This window comes from Leptonychotes weddellii, chromosome 16 (assembly GCF_054177405.1).
Source record: "Leptonychotes weddellii isolate Sample4059 chromosome 16, ASM5417740v2, whole genome shotgun sequence".
Lineage (NCBI taxonomy): Eukaryota > Metazoa > Chordata > Mammalia > Carnivora > Phocidae > Leptonychotes > Leptonychotes weddellii.
Genome location: NC_138384.1, coordinates 39,190,948 through 39,211,095, shown reverse-complemented (window position 1 = coordinate 39,211,095; position 20,148 = coordinate 39,190,948). Strand labels below are relative to the sequence as shown.

Here is a 20,148-nt window from a genome sequence, read left to right as displayed (position 1 = left end):
ATTGAATTGTTTGTACTGCAAAAAAGATATGTTGAAATCCTAATTCCCAGTACCTCAGAACGTGAAGTTATTTGGAAAAAGGGTCACTGAAGATGGAATTAGTTAAAATGAGGTCATACCGGAGTAGGGTAACTCATAATCTGACTGGTGTTCTTACAGAAAGGATGCAACATGAACAAACAGAAACACAGGGAGAACACTATGTGAAAATAAAGACAAAGACTGACCTTATGCCATCAAAAGCCAAGGAATGTCTAGGGCTACTAGAAGCTGAAAGAGGGAAGGAAGGGTCTTTCCTCTACAGGTTTCAGAGGGAGCATGGCCTGCCAACACCTTGATTTAGTATTTCTAGCCTCCAGAACTGTGAGAATAAATTCCTGTTATTCTAAGCCACCCAGTTTGGGGTACTTTGTTATGGCAGCCCTAGGAAACTAAGAAAAAAGGTATATCACATTGCTGGAAAAGAACATTCAACAGCAAAAATGACACTTATTCACAAGCTAACCTAGCAAAGTAATTTCAATAAAAATGTTTGAAAATACAGGTAACAGCTCAAAGGAAAATGATGCTACGGGGTGCCACCTTAGAGAGGAAATGTGTAAGAGAAGAGCTACTTTTCAATATGTATCCTTTTGTACTTCAGAGATGTATTATGTATTTTAAAAAGTAAATAGGGCGCCTGGGTGGCTCAGTTGGTTAAGCGACTGCCTTCGGCTCAGGTCATGATCCTGGAGTCCCGGGATCGAGTCCCGCATCGGGCTCCCTGCTCGGCAGGGAGCCTGCTTCTCCCTCTGACCCTCCCCCCTCTCATGTGCTCTCTGTCTCTCTCATTCTCTCTGTCTCAAATAAATAAATAAAATCTTAATAAAAAAAAAAAAAGTAAATAAAATTGTTCTGAATACTGCAGTAATAAAGTGAGAACAAACAATGGGCAGGTAAAAATTGGATCAAAGAGTTGGAACATAAAACTGGAAGAGCCTACTTAGCATGACTGGATAGGGAGTAAGTACTGTGAGCAAGGGAAAACAAAGAGGGAGAAACTGAGCTTAAATATGGTATAATAAATACATGCATTTATTTCATCCCACCCCAAATCACACCAGTGTGAGATAAACAAAGAAAAATGCATAAACTAACAAAGACTACCCAAAAGGAGATGGAAGATCACTCTCTTAAGAAATGGAAGCAGAGGTGGTGTGGTCTGGGTGCAGAACTGTGCAGGTCACGTCTTGCCATCTGGATTTGTTCTTGGTGTGTGAGACCCAACTGTGTGAAATATGAATTGGCAAGTAAGGTCAACATTCAGACCTAGAGCAAGACGAGATGATGAAAAATCTTTGCAGCCAGTTGGGCCTGTGGTTGCCCAGCTGCCTCAGGCTGAGCAACCTCAAGGGGAGGAGCCACCGACTAAGCATCAGGATATTATACCTGATCAAGAGAAAAAAGAAGGAGCATCTGTGGTTCAAGGGCCTGCCTCAGAACCTAATCAAAAGGAACTGGCTGGTGAAAAGATGGCGTGAGCGTGGAGATGGTCCTGCTGTCAAAGGGAGGGGACTTGCAAATCTAGAGCCCCTTGAGATGCCAGAGGCAGGTGAATGGAAACCACAGGTTTAAACGAAGACAAGCTGAAGCCACATGGGCAGTTCTTGTGTTGAAAAGTGGTTAAAATTCTCTCAATAAAGTTTTGCAGTTTTGTCCAAAGAAGAAAAGAAAAAAAGAAATGGAAGCAGAAATGCTATCAAGTCAGGGACATGAGGCAGAGGATAGAAAATAAAAGAATTGGCTCAAGCACAGAGTAAGTGCAAGCCTACGTACTGAAGGATAACATTCAGTTCCCTGTTCCTGCTGAGCTCCAAGACTGGAAAATGGAGATTGTTCTCCCTCTCTGCCAGACTAATAATAAAGGAAGGAAAATTCCTGTGCAACTGTAAAGCAGATAAAGTTAGAGACTTGGTTACAGATTGCAAATGTAGAAAAGAAGGCAGAATACTAACCTTTTGGGTCACTTAGGGGAAAAAGAGAAGTTCCATTAAGCAAATGATGTTGAAGAAGGTAAGATTAGGTTGTCAAAGTACCATCCAAAGAAAAATGAAAATTCTAAGGGCACAATCAAAATATCATATGTGACACAAGACTCCATGTTTTAAGATGGTGGAATGGAAAAGCAGCTGATATCTTTTCCCTTCTACAAATAATGGGAATGAATTCTCATTGACTCTTGAATGATCCTAGGGGTGGCTGTAACCCCAACTATAATAAATGAGTTAGTGTTGACAAATACAGTGAAGGCTGGAACAGGGGAAGAAGGATTCTAAAAGATAGCTGGTCATGCTGATCTTGGGCAGAACAATCAGCTGACAGTGTCAAAATGGATATCACACCTTGAAGGTTAGAATTAATTATCCCATGATTACAACAATGAAATTTGGGAGTGTAGACTGGTTACAGGAGACTTGTTATCCCAAGATATCCCAGCCAGGACTGAACAAGGAAGCACCATAACATTTACTTTTTTAGGAAGAAGTCTGTTGGGGTGGTAGTGTGAAAATAAAGACAAAGACTGACCTCAGAGTTATGAGAAACGTTGCAGCTGCAGTTCCTTTTTGGATGAGGAAAAATAAAGCCTAAACATACTTTTATACATAAAACCATGTAGAATAAAGGGCTTCAGTATGAAGAACAAATGCATTCATATACATCAAGAATTGGTAAACTTTTTCTTAAAGTGTCAGATAGTAAATATTTTAGGTTTTGTGGGTCACACAATCTTTGATGCAACTATTCAATTTTGCCATTATAATGTGAAAGTAATCCTACACAAGATGTAAATGACTGGGTGTGGCTATGTTTTAATAAAACTTTATTTTCAAAAATAAGTGGCAGGCCTACAAACCATAGTTTGCTGATGATCCCTGTTGTAGATCAGAGTACTCATTTTCTTTCCCTAACATTACCCTTTTTAAAAAAAACAAGTCAAGGAAGAACTAGCCTACCACTAAAAATGAGAAGGTGCTAAACTCAGATCTATAAAAAGTATTACAAGAGAAGAAACATAAAAGAAACATGATATAAAGAAAGCAGACAAAAGGCACCAGGTCAAACAATTATGGCACATAGTAAATGAAAATTTTGACTATTTCCATGAATGGAAAAGCTTAATGAAAATAAATCTATACATCAACAGCTCAAAATATAAATATAAATAAATGAGGAAGAAACAATAAGAAAACAGAAAGGGATAGGGAACAAAAATGGCAGAACCAAGGAAAGAAATGGAAGAGAAAAATAAAAACAAGCAAAACAAAGAATACCATGCAAGTTGGGGGAGGGGGGGGAAGAGACTAGATAGTACTTTTAGTATTGAAGTTATGGTATGATAACCTCATACTGAAAAATAAGATAATGGTAAAACAAATTTTGATGTGGGGTGCCTGGGTGGCTCAGTCATTAAGCATCTGCCTTCGGCTCAGGTCATGATCCCAGGACCCTGGGATCAAGCCCCACATCAGGCTCCCTGCTCAGTGGGAAGCCTGCTTCTGCCTCTCACACTCCCCTTGCTTGTGTTCCCTTTCTCGCTGTCTCTCTGTCAAATAAATAAATAAAATCTTAAAAAAAAAATTTTTTTTTTTTGATGCATTACTGGGCTTGTAGAAAGTAGCATAAATCTCCAAGAATACCACAATACTCTCCGTCAACCACACCTGAGTATCATACACTAAAAAATGAGAAAAACAAAAATAAACAAGTATTAGCCAAAATCAGGTCTGCAAGAGGGATTTAGAAAGCAAGATGGAAGATGAATCTGACTTGACTACCTAGGCAAATGAAAGCCCTATTAACTGAAGCATAAGCCTCAAGCCAGGAATAAGGAAAAAGATCAACTGAGGTTGCTACAAAAAGCCAGGACATTCAAAGAAGGTCAACTGGTCTTCACTTGGTAATGCCTGTTGGCACCTACCAGAAGCACATGTGAATCATCTTCAGAAGAATGCAACCCCAATTTAGGACAGTAAGATTATTGCAAAAAAGGGTTTAAAAATGCCAAATTCACAATCAGTAGTCATCAAGCATGTGAAGAATCAAGTACAATAAGCAAATCATCAAAACAAGATATTTAACCAAGGACTTAAAATACTAGAATTGTCAGATACAGGGCGCCTGGGTGGCTCAGTTGGTTAAGCGACTGCCTTCGGCTCAGGTCATGATCCTGGAGTCCCGGGATCGAGTCCCACATCGGGCTCCCTGCTCAGCAGGGGGTCTGCTTCTCCCTCTGCCCTCTTCCCTCTCGTGCTCTCTCTCTCTCTCATTCTCTCTCTCTCAAATAAATAAATAAAATCTTAAAAAAAAAAAAAAGAATTGTCAGATACAAAAAACAGAAGAGCTATATAGAATATTTTTAAAGAAGCAAATGATAAAAACAAAAACATGAACAAGCCACAGAAATCAATAGAAAGGGCCAGAAAGATGTAGGGGGAAAAAAGCGCCAAAAAGAAAAACAAAAAAACAACAACAAAAAAAGGGAGGAATTTCTAAAAATACAAAATAGTACTAATTTTTTTAAGCAAATGAGATAAAAGATGAATAAACACAGCTGAAGAGAGAATGAGTAAATCTGAAGATGTATCTGAGGTAATTACTGAGAAGTCAACACAGAAAGAGAGGCAGAAAATAGTAAAGGAAATGAAAAAAAAAAAGAAAAAGATGGAGGAAAAAAGATCTAGCCTCTATCTTTAGGAGTACCAGAAGGAGAGTGTAGAGAGAATGAAGGAAAGCCAATATCTGATGTTGTTGGCTAAGAAGTCTGCAGAGTTAATGAAGACAAAAATAAGAGAACACTATGGGAAATTTTATACCAACAGATTGGAAAATAAAGATGAAACAAGTTGTTAAATATAACAGACTACCTTGGAACATCAGTATATGGTAAACACCTTTACAGATACAGAGCAAACTTAAATATTTACAGGAATTACGTTGTTCAACTCTGTAAAAATTAATTTGAAAACCAGAATTAAGTGGGTAATTTTCTAGAACAATATAACCTATTACCAAAAACTAATGCCAAAAGAGACAAAACATCTACAAAGAACAGTTACAAAGTAACAAAGGATAAAAGCTGTCCAAGAGCATTTTCCCTCAATAATCCACAAGGTCCAAAAAGGTGAACAAGTAAGATAAACCAAAATTTTAACGGAGTTATGTGCTATTATAAGTATTCCAGAACAAGAAGAAATGGTTTTAAATTCTATTTATGAAACCAGCGTAACAATGAATTCAAAGCCTGAAAAAGCTGGAACAGTTATTTACATTCACGACAAAAATGTGAGGATGGGTTAACTACTAAGAAGTATGTAGACATAATTCACCTATATACATAAAGGAAAAAAATCATAGGATAATCTCTTGTAAGAAAAGATTATTTTAGCTAAAGGAACATTAAAAAAAACTTAAGGTGGCAAAAGTACTTCAAAGAGGAATGTCCAACTGTGAAAAAACACTGGAAAAACATACAACAGATAAAAGGCTAATCATAATCACATCAGTATATTCATACAAATTAAGAATTCAACAGAAAAGGGGGCAAAAGACGTAAGTCGTTTATAAAGAAAAATATAGACAGAGTTTAAACATATGAAAACATCCTTGACTTCACTCATAATAAAGGAAATACAAATTCCAAACTAAAATGAATTGTTTTCACCTATCAAATTGGGAAAGTTTTTAAAAATGCTAAGACTATGCTGCCAGAAATCACTGATAGAAATAAAAATGTAGTTTCTTTGGAGGGCAAAAAAAAGATTTGGCAATATCTACCAAATTAGAAATATACATGTGTGTGTGTTTATACATACTGTCTATATGTGTATGCATGTATATATATATGTATGTAGGTATATGTGTGTATATAAATATGCAGACAATTGTGTGCACAAATACATGACAAATGTAGCAGAAAACTATCAGAAAAGTATCACTGACTTTAAAACTTATTGAGTAAAACAGCTGTAGCCATTACTGAAGTATGAGAGCAAAAGCCAAAAATACAGTAGGAAATGTGACTACGAGTACAAAATATAATGCTAAGGCATTTATAACAAAAAGAAGAGAAAGTCTTCAACATAACAGTTTATTTGAACTGGTTATGTGAATATGTGAATGCAAAAGGAAAGGATCCTATGTAACAAGGTGGGCAGAGAGACTGAAGATGCTAATAATAAAATGATTGTCAAGGTAAAGCTGGAAATTAGGAAATGTTGGTATCTAGCACACAGGTAAGAAGACCAACTAGTCCTTTAAGTTCTGTGGAAAGAAGAATGTTATCTAGAAAAGACATCTTAGGTTAATAAATTATTCACACAAATTATCACTTAAAAGTCTACAGTCTTTAGGAAAATATCTTTGAAGAACATTTCAGAGGGGTCAACTAGTCATTGATTAATCATTAAAGAGTCATGGCCCCTCCTCACCCATCTGTTCCCTCCCTAACTAACCTGGACAGTGTCTCCTTAACACTTCTTCCTCCACCACCCAAGGTTCTTCTTCTTGCTCCAACTTGAAAATCACATCAGGTTTGGTGAATGGACAGCCTGTCAGAGGGAAGTAACATAAAATGTGGGCATAAATACCAGGAACAAAAAAATCATTCAAGAACTGACACTGGCCCAGGGAAATCAGGCTTTCTGAAGGATAAGGACATGGTTTGTGGGGATACTGCCCCTGAAACATAAGCAAGGATGACTTTTTGTTTTGAAAGCTGCAGCACCCACATTCATGTGAGTAAAGGCACTTAAAGGCCAAACTCACTCTAACATTTAAAGGTTCCACACATTTCAGAAATTGGGGGGGGAAAGGTACTTTACTCCCAGATTTTGAGTTACACAAGAAACTACCCTTACCCACTGTGATTAAGTTGTTATAGTTTTCTAGCATCACATTCCGGTACAGGTTCCTCTGAGCAGGATCCAACTGCTGCCACTCTTCCTGGGTGAAGTCAATAGCCACATCTTTGAATGTCACTGTTCCCTGTAACAACATACTCCTACTCAATCTGAAGTCATCCATTTTAAACGATGTGGACAAAACATACTGAACCATGATCTCATAGTATCCAAAGGTAAGAGGTTATTTAAAAATTTACCTGGTTTTGTTATTTTCTAAAAACAACAACAAATTAGCAATATTCTATCAGTTTATGTTCATTCACAGAATCAGCAAGCACGTATCTTTAATACCTACCATGGGTTAAAGAGATCTTGGGCACCAATTTATACTGAGTGTGGAAAAGGGAGGAATATACAACTTTACTCAACTGGTTTGGGAACTCACTAGATGCCTGTGACTCATTGAGGCAGGAGAAAATGAAAACTGGATTTGGATGGAAGCAGAAGCAGGGAGGGAATGAAATGCACAATTTGAAGTACAGTAGCAGCTGGATGTACTATTCATTAGATCAGGAGAAATCTAGAAAAATGAGGCTGTATTGTTCATAAGCCTATAAGTGTCTGAAGCCATGAAAATGGGATATGACTGAACAAAGTTCCCATATATTGAAAAGAACAGACAGTATCATACAAATAACAGATAAATTAAAAAAAAAGATTAAGGAAGTTTTTTAAATGGTCTGAACTAGAATTACAACTAGAACCATGAGAAAACAGTATCAAGAAAGCTTTAGAATAAGTTCCAGAAATGAGATGCTGGTGACAAGTTTCATGAGAGCAATATGATTTATATATAGAAATACAATGCAATCTTCCTAATTAAAAACTGAAATGTTCAAGAGTATAAACATAAGAAAAAAAATCTTCAACAGCAACAGAAAAAAGATCTGTCCAAATTTCCTACCCTTTGAGGAATTTCTATGAGAGACTAGGTGAGATAAAGAGAAATCACCAGGAGCTAATTCACAATCAGTGTTTTTAAGAATTTATTCGTAGGTCCAGAAGGACCCTATGAGGGGCGCCTGGGTGGCTCAGTTGGTTAAGCATCTGCCTTTGGCTCAGGTCATGATCCCAGGGTCCTGGGATCGAGCCCTACATCGAGCTCCCTGCTCAGCGGGGAGTCTCTTCCTCCCTCTCCCTCTCTCCCCAGCTTGTACTCTCTCTCTCTCAAATAAATAAGATATTAAAAAATAAATAAAAGGGGGGCCCTGGGTGGCTCAGTCATTAAGCGTCTGCCTTCACCTCAGGTCATGATTCCAGGGTCCTGGGATCGAGCCCTCCATCAGGATCCCTGCTCAGTGGGAAGCCTGCTTCTCCTCTCCCTCTCCCACTCCCCCTGCTTGTGTTCCCTCTCTCGCTGTGTCTCTGTCAAATAAATAAATACAGTCTTAAAAAATAAATAAAAGGACCCTATGAACATGAACATCTACTAACACAAAGGGTTCAGAGTAGGCTGTGGGACTGAAATCCTCTTTTGGAATCCTTTCTAATAAATATCAAGGTTTTTGAAATAAACTGGTTTAAGAAACCAAAGGCCATATGCCTGAATAAGACATCCCCCATTTGTTTTCCTGCCTCAACAACAATTTGGTTTCCATCTATGGACAAAAGTACCTTTGTGGGAGCTGTCGGATAGAGCACCATACACCAAGAGACTAAGGAGGAGACTCGCCTACTCATGCATTGGGTAACAGGCATATAAGAGCTCAGCCCCAGGTGTGGATTCTGTAATGATCCATGAACCAACTCTACCCCTCTTGGCGGTGTCCAGAACCCTTGGAAAAAACGGTCTTAGACAATCATCCATGGATAAGAGAACTTTTGTGGAAATCCAGTCTGCAGCAGAGAAGTTCCAATGTATTGCTGGGAGCGAAAAATATGAGTTTGGACCCATCACAGAGGGTAAGAGGAACAGTTTGATTTTACTCACATCACCTATCTCCCAAGGCAGCACAGCTTAGGACCATGAGAGATGTTCATGGCCAATGAACTTATATGTGGAGGAAAGTGAAAATGTATGAGTGAGCACTCGGTTTCCTAGCTGTGTGGGACAGTGCCAAAGTGGCTCACTTCTGTCTCACCCCATCTAGAGTACTGAATTCTGACCTGCATGACTGGAGGGTAGAACGAATCTGGTTGAATAGCAGATAGGAGTCTCATAAGGCATGAAAGGGATCCATCCAGATCCTACTGTGTTGCAAACTCCACTAAGAAGCCTGCTCATGAGCTGCTCCATGTACTTTGCCTACAGATCCCCTCCCCCATGGGCACCCTCAGAGCTCTGCAGACCACACCCCCACAAACTCCCACCTGTAGCAGAGAGCCAGTCTGAATGCAGGCCAGGGAGAGACCACAAACGTGAGCTTTAGTGCCACCTTTGGAAAAACAAAAAAGAGGCTGTCAGCAAGCACCCTGGTGTGCTACAGGATGAAGAAAAGGCATACAAGCTTAAGAATTCTGCCACAAGAGAGATCAAGAATAGTGGGGCAGGTGTATTGATAGAAGTTCTGAAAAAGCCTCAGAATCCCTAGCAGTGCTGATGGAAGTTATTTCTCTCCTGAAGGTAGTTAACGACTGGAGGAGGGGAAAGCTACTTCAAATGCGAAGATAGCAATGCAGAACTTCAAGAAACATGAAAAAATCAGGAAACATGATACTGCAAAAGGATCAGAATAATCTACCAGTAACTGATCTCAAAGACACGGAAACATGATTTTTCCAATAAAGAATTCAAAATAGCTGTTTTAAGGAAACTCAAAGAGCTACAAAAAAATGCAGAAACATAACAATGATATTAGGAAAACATACATGAACAAAACGATAAATTTCACAGAGAAATCATAAAAAAAGAATCAAACAATGGAACACTACATCAAAAACTAATGATGTAATGTATAATGACTAACAACATAATAAAATTAAAAAAAAAAAGGACCAAACAAATTCTGGAGAATACAATAAATGAAATGAAAATGCACTAAAGACCATCAACAGCACAATGGATTAAGCAGAAGAAAGAATCTGTGAGTTAGAAGACAGGAACTGTAAATTATCTAGTCAGAGGAGAAAAAGAGTGAAGAAAGTCTATATGAATTATGGTGCATCATCAAACGAAACTATATTCACATTATGAGAATCTCAGAATGTGAAGAGTGAGAAAAAGGACAGAAAGCCTGTTTAAAGAAATAATGCCTAAAAACTTCCATATCTGGAGAGATTTTGATATCTAAATTCATAAAGCTCAAAGGTCACCAAACTCAATTCTAAAAATCTTCTCCAAGACACATAAAAATCAAAAACAAAAAGAATCTTAACAACAGCAAGAGAAAAGAAGCTTGTAACTTACAGAGAACCCCCATGAGGCTAACAGATTTTTCAGCAGAAATCTTACAGGCCAGGAGAGAGCAGGATGATGTATTCAAAGTACTGAAGGAAAAAATCCGCAAACCAAGAATACACTATCCACCAAAGCTGTCCTTCAGAAATGAAGAAGAGAGAAAGATTTTCCTAACAAGAGTTGAGGGAGTCCATCACCACTAGAACTATCTCCCAAGAAATGCTGAAAGAAGTTCAAGCTGAAATGAGACACTAATTAGTAACATGAAGACAAAGGTATGTAACACACTGGTAGAAGTAAATATATAGATGAATTCAGAAAACATTAATACTGTAATATGGTGGTGTGTTAAACACTTAACTCTAGTATAAAGGTTAAAGGACAAGAACATCAAAAACTGACATATGTTGGCTAATTGAATTTAAATAAAAAAATTTATAAATTAACGATAGCTACAATAGCTTGTTAATGAATACAATACCGCAACATCAAAAACATTAAAAGGGGAGTAAAAAGTAGATTATTTTTGTCTGTGATTAAAGTTAAGTTGTCACCAGCATAAAATAGAATATCCATAAAGTGTTTTATGTAAACCTCATGGTAACCATAAAGCAAAACCTACAGCAGATAGAGGATAAAAAGAAGGGAATCAGAGCATGCCATTACATAAAATCATTCACAAAAGCAAGCAGCAAGAGGGGCGCCTGGGTGGCTCAGTCGGGCGTCTGCCTTCGGCTCAGGTCGTGATCCCAGGGCCCTGGGATCGAGCCCCGCATCGGGCTCCCTGCTCGGCGGGAAGCCTGCTTCTCCCTCTCCCACTCCCCCTGCTTGTGTTTCCTCTCTCGCTGTGCCTCTCTCTGTCAAATAAATAAATAAAATCTTTAAAAAAAAAAAAAAAAAAGCAAGCAGCAAGAGAGAATAAAACAACAGGGGAACTAAAGAACAGCCAGAAAACTATGAATACAATGACGTAAGTTCTTACCTATTAATAATTATTCCAAATGTGGATGAATTCTTCAATCAAAAGTCATAGAGTGTATGGATAAAAAATAAGACCCAACTATATGCTGTCTACAAGAGACTCACTTCAGTTTTAAGGACACACATAGGTTCAAAGAGAAGTCATGATAAAAGATACTCCACACATGTGGAAACCTATGGAGAGCAGAGGTAGCTATACTTAGGCAAAGCAGACTTTAAGCCAAAAACCGTTAACAAGAGACAAAGAAGGTCATTATAAGATGATAAAAAAAAAATCAATTCATCAAGAAGATATAACAATCATAAATACATATACACACACATTGGAGCACCTAAATATTAAGCAAATATTAACATCTGAAGGGAGAACTCAATGACAATGTAAAAATTGTAAGGGGCTTCACTTTTAATCATGGATATATCATCCTGATAGAAAATCAAATAAGGAAATACTGGATTTCAACTATACTTTAGAACAAATAGACCTAAAAGACATATACAGAATATTCCATCCCAAAGCACCAGAATACATATTCTTGTCAAATGTACAGTGATCATTCCCCAGGACAGATCTTTTGATAGGTCAGAAAACAAGTCTTAGTAAACTGAAGAAGACTGAAATCATATGAGGTATCTTTTATGACCAAAATGGAATGAAACTAGGAAACAATAACAGGAGGAAGGCTAGAAAAATCACAAATAAGTGAAAATTAAACACCACACCCAACAATCAGTGGGGTCAAAGGAGAAATCAAAAGGGAAATTAAAATATACCTGAAATGAAAATGGAAACACAATATACCAAAACGTATGGGATACAGCAAATTAGTACTAAAAGGAAGTTAAAAGCAGTAAATACCCACATTAAGAAAAAAACATAGATCACAAATAAACATAACTGTATACTTGAAAGACCTAGGAAAAAGAACAAACCAAGCTGAAAGTTAGCAGAAGTAAGGAAATAACGACCAGGGCAGAAATAAACACCAACCAAGAAACTAAGGACTAGGATTTTTCTGACAGACATAAAAAAATCAGAAGAGTCAAAATCAGAACTGAAAGAGAAGACTAAATTACAACTCATACCACAGAAATACAAAGGATCACCAGAGACTACTATGAACAATTATACACCAACAAATTGAATAACCTAGAAGAAATAAATTCCTAGAAACATACCACCTACCAAAACCAAATCATGAAGAAACAAAATCTGAACAGACCCATAACAAGAAAAGAGATTAAATCAGTAATCAAAAATCTCCCAAAAGAGAAGAGCCAGGATTGGATGGTTTTCCTGGTGAATTCCAGCAAACATTTAAAGAAGAACTGGCAAAAATTTTTCTGAAATTTTTCTAAAAACTGAAGAATACTCCCAACTTCATTTTATGAAACCAGCTATACCCTGATATACCAAACCATATAAGGACATTAGAAGAGAAAACTATAGGCCAATATAATAGGAAGCCAAATATATTAGCAAAGCAATATATTAGCAAACCAAATTCAACAGCGTGTTAAAAGGATCATACACTATGATCAAGTTGGACTTATTCCTAGGATGCAAGGATGGTTCAACATATGCAAATCGATAAATGTGATACACCATATTATCAGAATGATAAAACCATATGATCATCTCAATAGGTGCAGAAAAAAGAAGGTAGACAAATACCATTTTACAACAACAATTCTCAAGAAAATGATAATTCAAGTAAAATATCTCAACATAATAAATGAATAAATGACAAGCCTACAGGTAACATCATACTTAATGGTAAAAGGTCAGTAACAAGGTGAAAGTGCCCACTCTCATCACTCCTATTCAACACAGTCCTGGAAGTTCTAACCACATCAATCAGGCAAGAAATAGAGATAAAAGGTATCCAAAGAGAAAAGAAAGAAGTAAAACTGTCTTTGTTTGCCGATGATATGACCATATAAAAAAATCTCCTAAAGACTCCACCAAAAAACTGTGAGAACTAATCAGTGAATTCAGTAAAGTTGCAGGATATGAAATCAACATACAGAAATCAGTTACATTTATACATTAACAAGATATCTGCAAAAATATGAAATAAAGAAAATCCCATTCATAATACTATCAAAAACAATAAAATACTTTGGAATAAATTTAACCAAGGATGTGAAAGATCTGTATAGTAAATATTACAACACTCTGATGAAATAAATGGGAGAAGACACAAACAAATGGAAAGATATCCCATGTTCATGGATCAGTAGAATTAATATTGTTAAAATGTGCATACTTCCCAAAGCCATCTACTGATTCAGTGAAATCCCTATCAAAAGTCCCAATGTGCAAAGGTCCTGGGAGAATTTATGGGAACAATACCGTAGCCATTTCCCTCCACGTTATTTCTGTTATGTGTTCATGACTGCACATTCTAAGTTTACACAATAAAACCTCAATTCCCAATGTCTATAAATTCTTTAGTTTACTAAGGAAAGTACCACATGGCCTGGGCAAATAAACCCAGATGTAGTACTCAAAAAAAAAAAAAAAAAAAAATCCAATGGCTTCTTTCCATAAACACAGGAAAAAAAAATTTGTATGGAACCACAAAAGACCCCACATACCCAAAGAAATCCTGAGAAAGAACAAAGCTGGAGGAATCGCCTTTCCTGACTTCAAACTATAATACAAAGTTACAATAATCAAAACAGTATGGTACTGGCATAAAAATAGACATATAGGCCAATCAGAATCAAGAGTACAGAAATAAACCCATGCATACAAGGTCAATTAATATTTGACAAGGGAGTAAAAAATACTCATGGGGAAAGGATAGCCTCTTTAATAAATGGTGCTGGGAAAATTGGAAAATCACATGCAGAAGAATGAAAATGAACCCCTAGTACAACATGTACTAAAATTAATTCAAAATGGGTTACTCATAACTTAAATATAACACCAGAAACTATAAATCTCCTAAAAGAAAACATGGGGAAAAAACTCCTTGACGTTAGTTTTGGCAATGAGTTTTTGGATACAACATCAAAAGCACAAGCAACAAAAAGCAAAAATAAAGTGAGACGAGACCAAACTAAAAAGCTTCTACACAACAAAGGAAACAATAAACAAAAGTGAAAAGGTGATCAATAGAATATAGGAGAAAGTATTTGCAAAACATGTATCTGATATGGGATTAATATCCAAAATATACAAAGAACTCATACACTTCAATAGCAAAACATCAAACAATCTCGTTAAAAATTGACCAGAGACCTGAATTGACATTTTTCCAAAGAAAACCTACAAATGGCCAAAAGGTATATGAAAAGATATATCACATCACTAGTCATAAGAGAAATGATGATTACCCCAAAACCACAATGAGGTATCATCTTACATCTGTTAGAATGGCTATCATCAAAAAGACAACAGATTAAGAGTTGATGAGCGTGTGGAGAAAGGGACCCTTTGTGCACTTCGGTGATACGGCCACTATGCAAAAGAGTTTGCAGATTCCTTAAAAAATTAAAAATAGAATTGCCATATGATCCAGCAATTCTGTTCTGGGTATATATCCAAAGGAAATAAAATCAGAATCTTGAAAAAATATCTGCACTCCCATGTTCACTGTAACATTATTCACAATAGCCAAGATATGGAGACAACCTAAATATCTATGGATGAATAAAGAAAGAAGATGTGGTATGTACACATACACACACACACACACACACACACACAGAGTTTACTTAGCCATGAGAAAAGGAAGTCCTGCCATCTGCAACATTGGGTGGATCCTGAGGGTATTATGCTAAGTGAACTGAGACAGAGAAAGACAAGTACTCTGTGATCTCACTCATATGTGAACTCTTAAAAAGCCAAACTCTTAGAAACAGAGTAGAGTGGTAGTACCAGGGGCTGGGAAGTGGGAGAATGGGTATAAACGTGGAATGTCGGTCCAATGGGTATAAACTTCTAATTATAAGGTAAATAATTTCTAGGTATTTAATGTACAGAGCAAGGTGATTACAGTTAAGAACACTGTATTATATACTTGGAAGTTGCTAAGAGAGTAGGTCTTAAATGTTCTCAACACAGAAAGAAATGGTAATTGTCAGCTGATCCTATGGAGTTAATAATTTTGTAATACACAAGTACATCAAATCAACACCATTTATTATCTTTTAAGTAAGCTCTGGGCCCAATGTGGGGGTCAGACTCACAACTCTGAGATCAAGAGTTGCATGCTCTACTGACTGAGCCAGCCAGGCACCCCACCACTGTACACTTTAAACTAACACAGTATTATATGTAAATTATATCTCAATGAAGCTGAAGAAAAAATTATTTAAAAAAGAAAGCAAAATGTCAAATTTTTAAGACCCTGAAATTTAGGGAGTTGTTGGGAATTCCCCTTAACCGGGATAATGACCAAACTAAGCCCAAACAAAGGACCTGGTTAAGAAGTAGGACTGAGGAATAAACATAATGCAGAAACCTGGTTTCAGCAAAATGGTTTCACTAATCACACTGAAGGACAGAAGCATATAAGATGAATTCTTGATAATATTGCCTCAGCCTCAGATTTCTCCTAAGATGGATCAATAAACTAGTAAATAAAAAACCAACACCACAGATTTGGCAAGAAAATCCTAACTGCACCCAGCTCAAGAGTGAGAGAATTCAAAAAGAAATCATTAAAATAATCTTGAAAATACTTAAAATAATTTTGTAAACATGAAAATATAGTCTTAAAATGAGAAATCTAGAATTTATATACATAAATCTTCATATTTAAAAGTTGACATTTTTTAGAAAGATTTTATTTATTTGTCAGAGAGAGAGGATGCGGGACTCCATCGCAGGACCCTGGGATCATGACCTGAGCTGAAGGCAGACACTTAAATGACTGAGCCACCCAGGCGTCCCTAAAAGTTGATGTTTTAAACATAAATAATGAAGCAGACAAACACTAACCCTCTCCATCTAGCCTGCTAGCACTGTGTGCCCCCACCTGATGTCCACATGCCAACCTTCCCCATCCAACTCATCCACCTCAGCATGCATCCCTCTAAAGCAGCTCCTACCTCGACACTCTGGCAGGTAGCCATGGACAGACTTGTGCCGCTCCGACTGACTCCTGCCCTGGGGAGGAGAACCAATAACCCCACACACCAGTGCACATGCAGTTCCTGCAGCAGGGTCTCTTAGCTGGTTGTACAGGGAGCAAACCCCACCCTTCAGTGCACCTACAACTGTGATAGGCTAATTGTAGACAGGTAGGCTAAGAGTTGGCCCTACCCACCAACAAGCCCATGTTGGTGGCAGCCAGGTCCCTCAATGACTCAGGGAGCAAATCCTGCTCAGTGTGCCCACAAAAAGCAAAGCAGGGGGTGCCAGGGTGGTTCAGCTGGTTAAGTGTCTGCCTTTGGCTCAGGCCGTGATCCCAGGGTCCTGGGATTGAGCCCCACATCAGGCTCTGTGCTCAGTGGGGAGCCTGCTTCTCCCTCTCCTTCTGCCACTCCCCCTGCTTGTGCTCTTTCTTATTAAATAAATAAATAAAATCTCAAAAAAAATCAAAGCAGATCATTGCAACTGGCTTGGCTGAAGGCAAATACAGCTCAGGCACAACAGGAAAGAGCATGAAGCCTCCAGGGGACACCACTGGAGCACCTGGTTCTGGTCACCAGTAAGGATTGCATTACAGGGAACCACAGGACCTTTTCTCGTAAGTCCTCAACTTTCAAGATCAGGAGATGTAGCTGGCCTACCTAATACACAAAAAACATACACAGAAAGTAAGACAAAAAGAGAAGAATATGTCCCAAATGAAAGTACAAGACAAAATCAGAGTAAAAAAGCTAAACTAAATGGAGATAAGCAATATGCCTGATAAAGAATTCAAAGTAATGATCATAAAGATTCTGACTGGACATTAAGAGTGGATGAACTCAGGGGCGCCTGGGTGGCTCAGTCGTTAAGCGTCTGCCTTCGGCTCAGGTCATGATCCCAGGGTGTTGGGATCGAGCCCTGCATCGGGCTCCCTGCTCGGCGGGAAGCCTGCTTCTCCCTCTCCCACTCCCCCTGCTGTGTTCCTTCTCTCGCTTTGTCTCTCTCTGTCAAATAAATAAATAAAATTCTTTAAAAAAAAAAAAAAGTGGATGAACTCAGAATTCAGTAAAGGGATAGAAAATATGAAAAAGAACCAGTCAGAGCTGAAGAATTCAACAACTGATATAAAAAAATATACTGGAGGGAATTAACAGCAGATTAGAGAATGCAGAACGGATCAATGATCTGGGAGAAATGAAACAAGGTGAACAGCAAAATAATAATAATGTGAAGAAGGAGGTAGAGGAGGAGGAGAGGAAGAGGAAGGAAGAAGAAAAGTGAAGAAGAGAGATTTAAGAAGAAAGAAGCAGATGCAGAATAATAGGTTAAGGGAACTCTGCAACATCATTAAGAGAAATAACATTTATATTACAGGTATCTGAGAAGGAGAAGAGAGAGATGAGGGGGGCAGAAAACTTGGAGAAATAATAGCTGAAAACTTTCCTAATGTGGGGAAGGAAAGAGCCAAGTTCAGGAGCTACAGAGAGCCCCAAACAAGATGACCCCAAGTAGGTCCACACCAAGACACACAGTTACAAGGCAAAAAGTTGATAAAGAGAGAATTTTAAAGCAGCAAAAGACAAGAAGAGTTACACACAAGGGAAACCTCATAAGGCTTAGCTGATTTTTCAGCAGGAACTTTGCAGGCCATAAGAAAGTGGCGTGAAATATTGGAGTGCTGCAAGGGAAAAACCTACACCAAGAATAATCCACACAGCAAGGTCATCATTCAGAATAAAAAGACTATAGACTCTGAGAAACAAACTAAGGGTTTTAGAGGGAAGGAGGTGGGGGGATGGGTTAGCCTGGTGATAGGTATTAAGGAGGGCACATACTGCATGGAGCACTGGGTGTTATACGAAAACAATGAATCGTGGATCACTACATCAAAAACTAATGGTGTATTGTATGGTGACTAACATAATAAAAAAATTTAAAAAAGGAGAGAGAGAGAGATAAAGAGTTTCCCAGACCAAAAAAAAGAAAGTTAAAGGAGTTCATCACCACTAAACCATTTCTACAAGACATGTTAAAGAGAACTCTTTAAGTGGAAAGAAAAGGCCAAACTAGAAGTGAGGAAATTATGTAAGAAAAAAATTCACATATAAAAGCAAACATATAATAAAGGTAGTAGGTTAATCACTTAAAAAGCCAGTACAGAAATTAAAACACAAAAGTAGCAACATCGATTATATCTATGAAAATTAGTCAAGGGACACGAAAGAAAAAGATGTAAAATATGACATCATATACATAAAATGTGGAGGGGGAGTAAAAACTTAGTGCTTTTAGAATGTGTTCAAACTCAAGCAACAACTTAATATACACTGCTATACACAAAAGATGTTATATATGAACCCAAAGGGTAACTACAAAATCAATATAATACCTATACAAAAAATAAAGGGAATAAAACCCAAGCATAACAGCAACCATCAAACCACAAGGGAAGAGAGCAAGAGAAGAAAAACCAGAAGAGCTACAAAAATAAGAAAACAATTAACAAAATGGTAATAAGTACATACCTATCAATAATCCTATTAAATGTAACTAGACTAAATGCTCCAAGCAAAAGACATAGGGTATTAAAAGGATAAAAAACCCAATATCTATCTATATGCTGCATATCAGATTCACTTCAGACCTAAGGGAACAAAGAGACTCAAAGTGAACAGATGGAAAAACATATACCATGCAAATAGAAGCCCTCCCCACCCCGCAAAAAAAAAAGCTAGGGTAGCAATACTTACATGAAACAGAACAGACTTAAAGACTAGCAAGAGACAAAGAAGGGTACTGCATAATGATAAAGGGATCAATCCAAGTGGAGGATATAACAATTGTAAATATCTATGCACCCAAAACATATATGAAAGAAATTGACATGAAGGGAAAAATTGATAATAATACAATAGTAGAAAAGGCTTTAACAACCACAACCCACTTACACCAATGGATAGATCATTCAGACAGATAATCAACAAGGAAACAGTGGCTCTGAATGACACATTAGACCAGATGGACTTAACAGATATATACAGAACATTACTTCCCAAAACAACAGAATACACATTATGTTCAAGGGGACATGAAAAATTCTCCAGGACAGATCACATTTAGACTCAAAAGAAGTCTCAATAAATTTAAAAAGACTGAAATCATATTAAGCATCTTTTCCAACCTCAATAGTATGAAAATAGAAAAAAAAAAAAAAAACTGGGAAAAACAAACACATGGAGGCTAAACACCATGTTATTAAACAACCAATGGGTCAACAAAGAAATCAATGAGGAAATTAAAAAAAATCAAATGAGGAAATATGGAGACAAATGAAAGTGAAAACACAGCAGTCCAAAATTTAGGGGATGTTGCAAAAGCTGTTAGAAAAGAGAAGTTTATAGTGATAAATGGCCTACCTCAAGAAACAAGAAAAATCTCAAATAAACAATCTAATCTTATACCATAAGGAGTTTGAAAAAGAAAAACAAATGAAGCCTAAAGCCAGCAGAAGAAAGGAAATGATAAAGATTAGAACAAAAATAAAGGATACAGGAACTAAAAAAACAATAGAAAAGATCATTGAAACCAGGAGCTGGGTCTTTGAAAAAATTAAAAAGAGAAAGGAACCAAATAAATAAAATTACAAATGAGAGATGAGAAATAACAACACCACACAAATTCAAATAATTAGAATTATGAAAAACTATATGCCAACAAATTGGAGAACCTGGAAGAAATGGATAAATTCCTCCAACATATAAAATACCAAAACTGAAACAGAAGAAATAGAAAACCTGAAT

At 37.2% G+C, this 20,148-nt stretch overlaps 1 protein-coding gene across 1 annotated transcript in view; it reads right to left on the bottom strand.

Moving 5' to 3' along the window:
- Positions 1-20,148, bottom strand: part of LOC102742263 (uncharacterized) — a 55,786-nt gene that overhangs the window by 4,675 nt on the left and 30,963 nt on the right. The window contains 2 exon segments of the mRNA XM_006731411.3: positions 6,492-6,587; positions 6,897-7,023. Coding sequence (XP_006731474.3) covers positions 6,492-6,587; positions 6,897-7,023 — 223 coding nt within the window.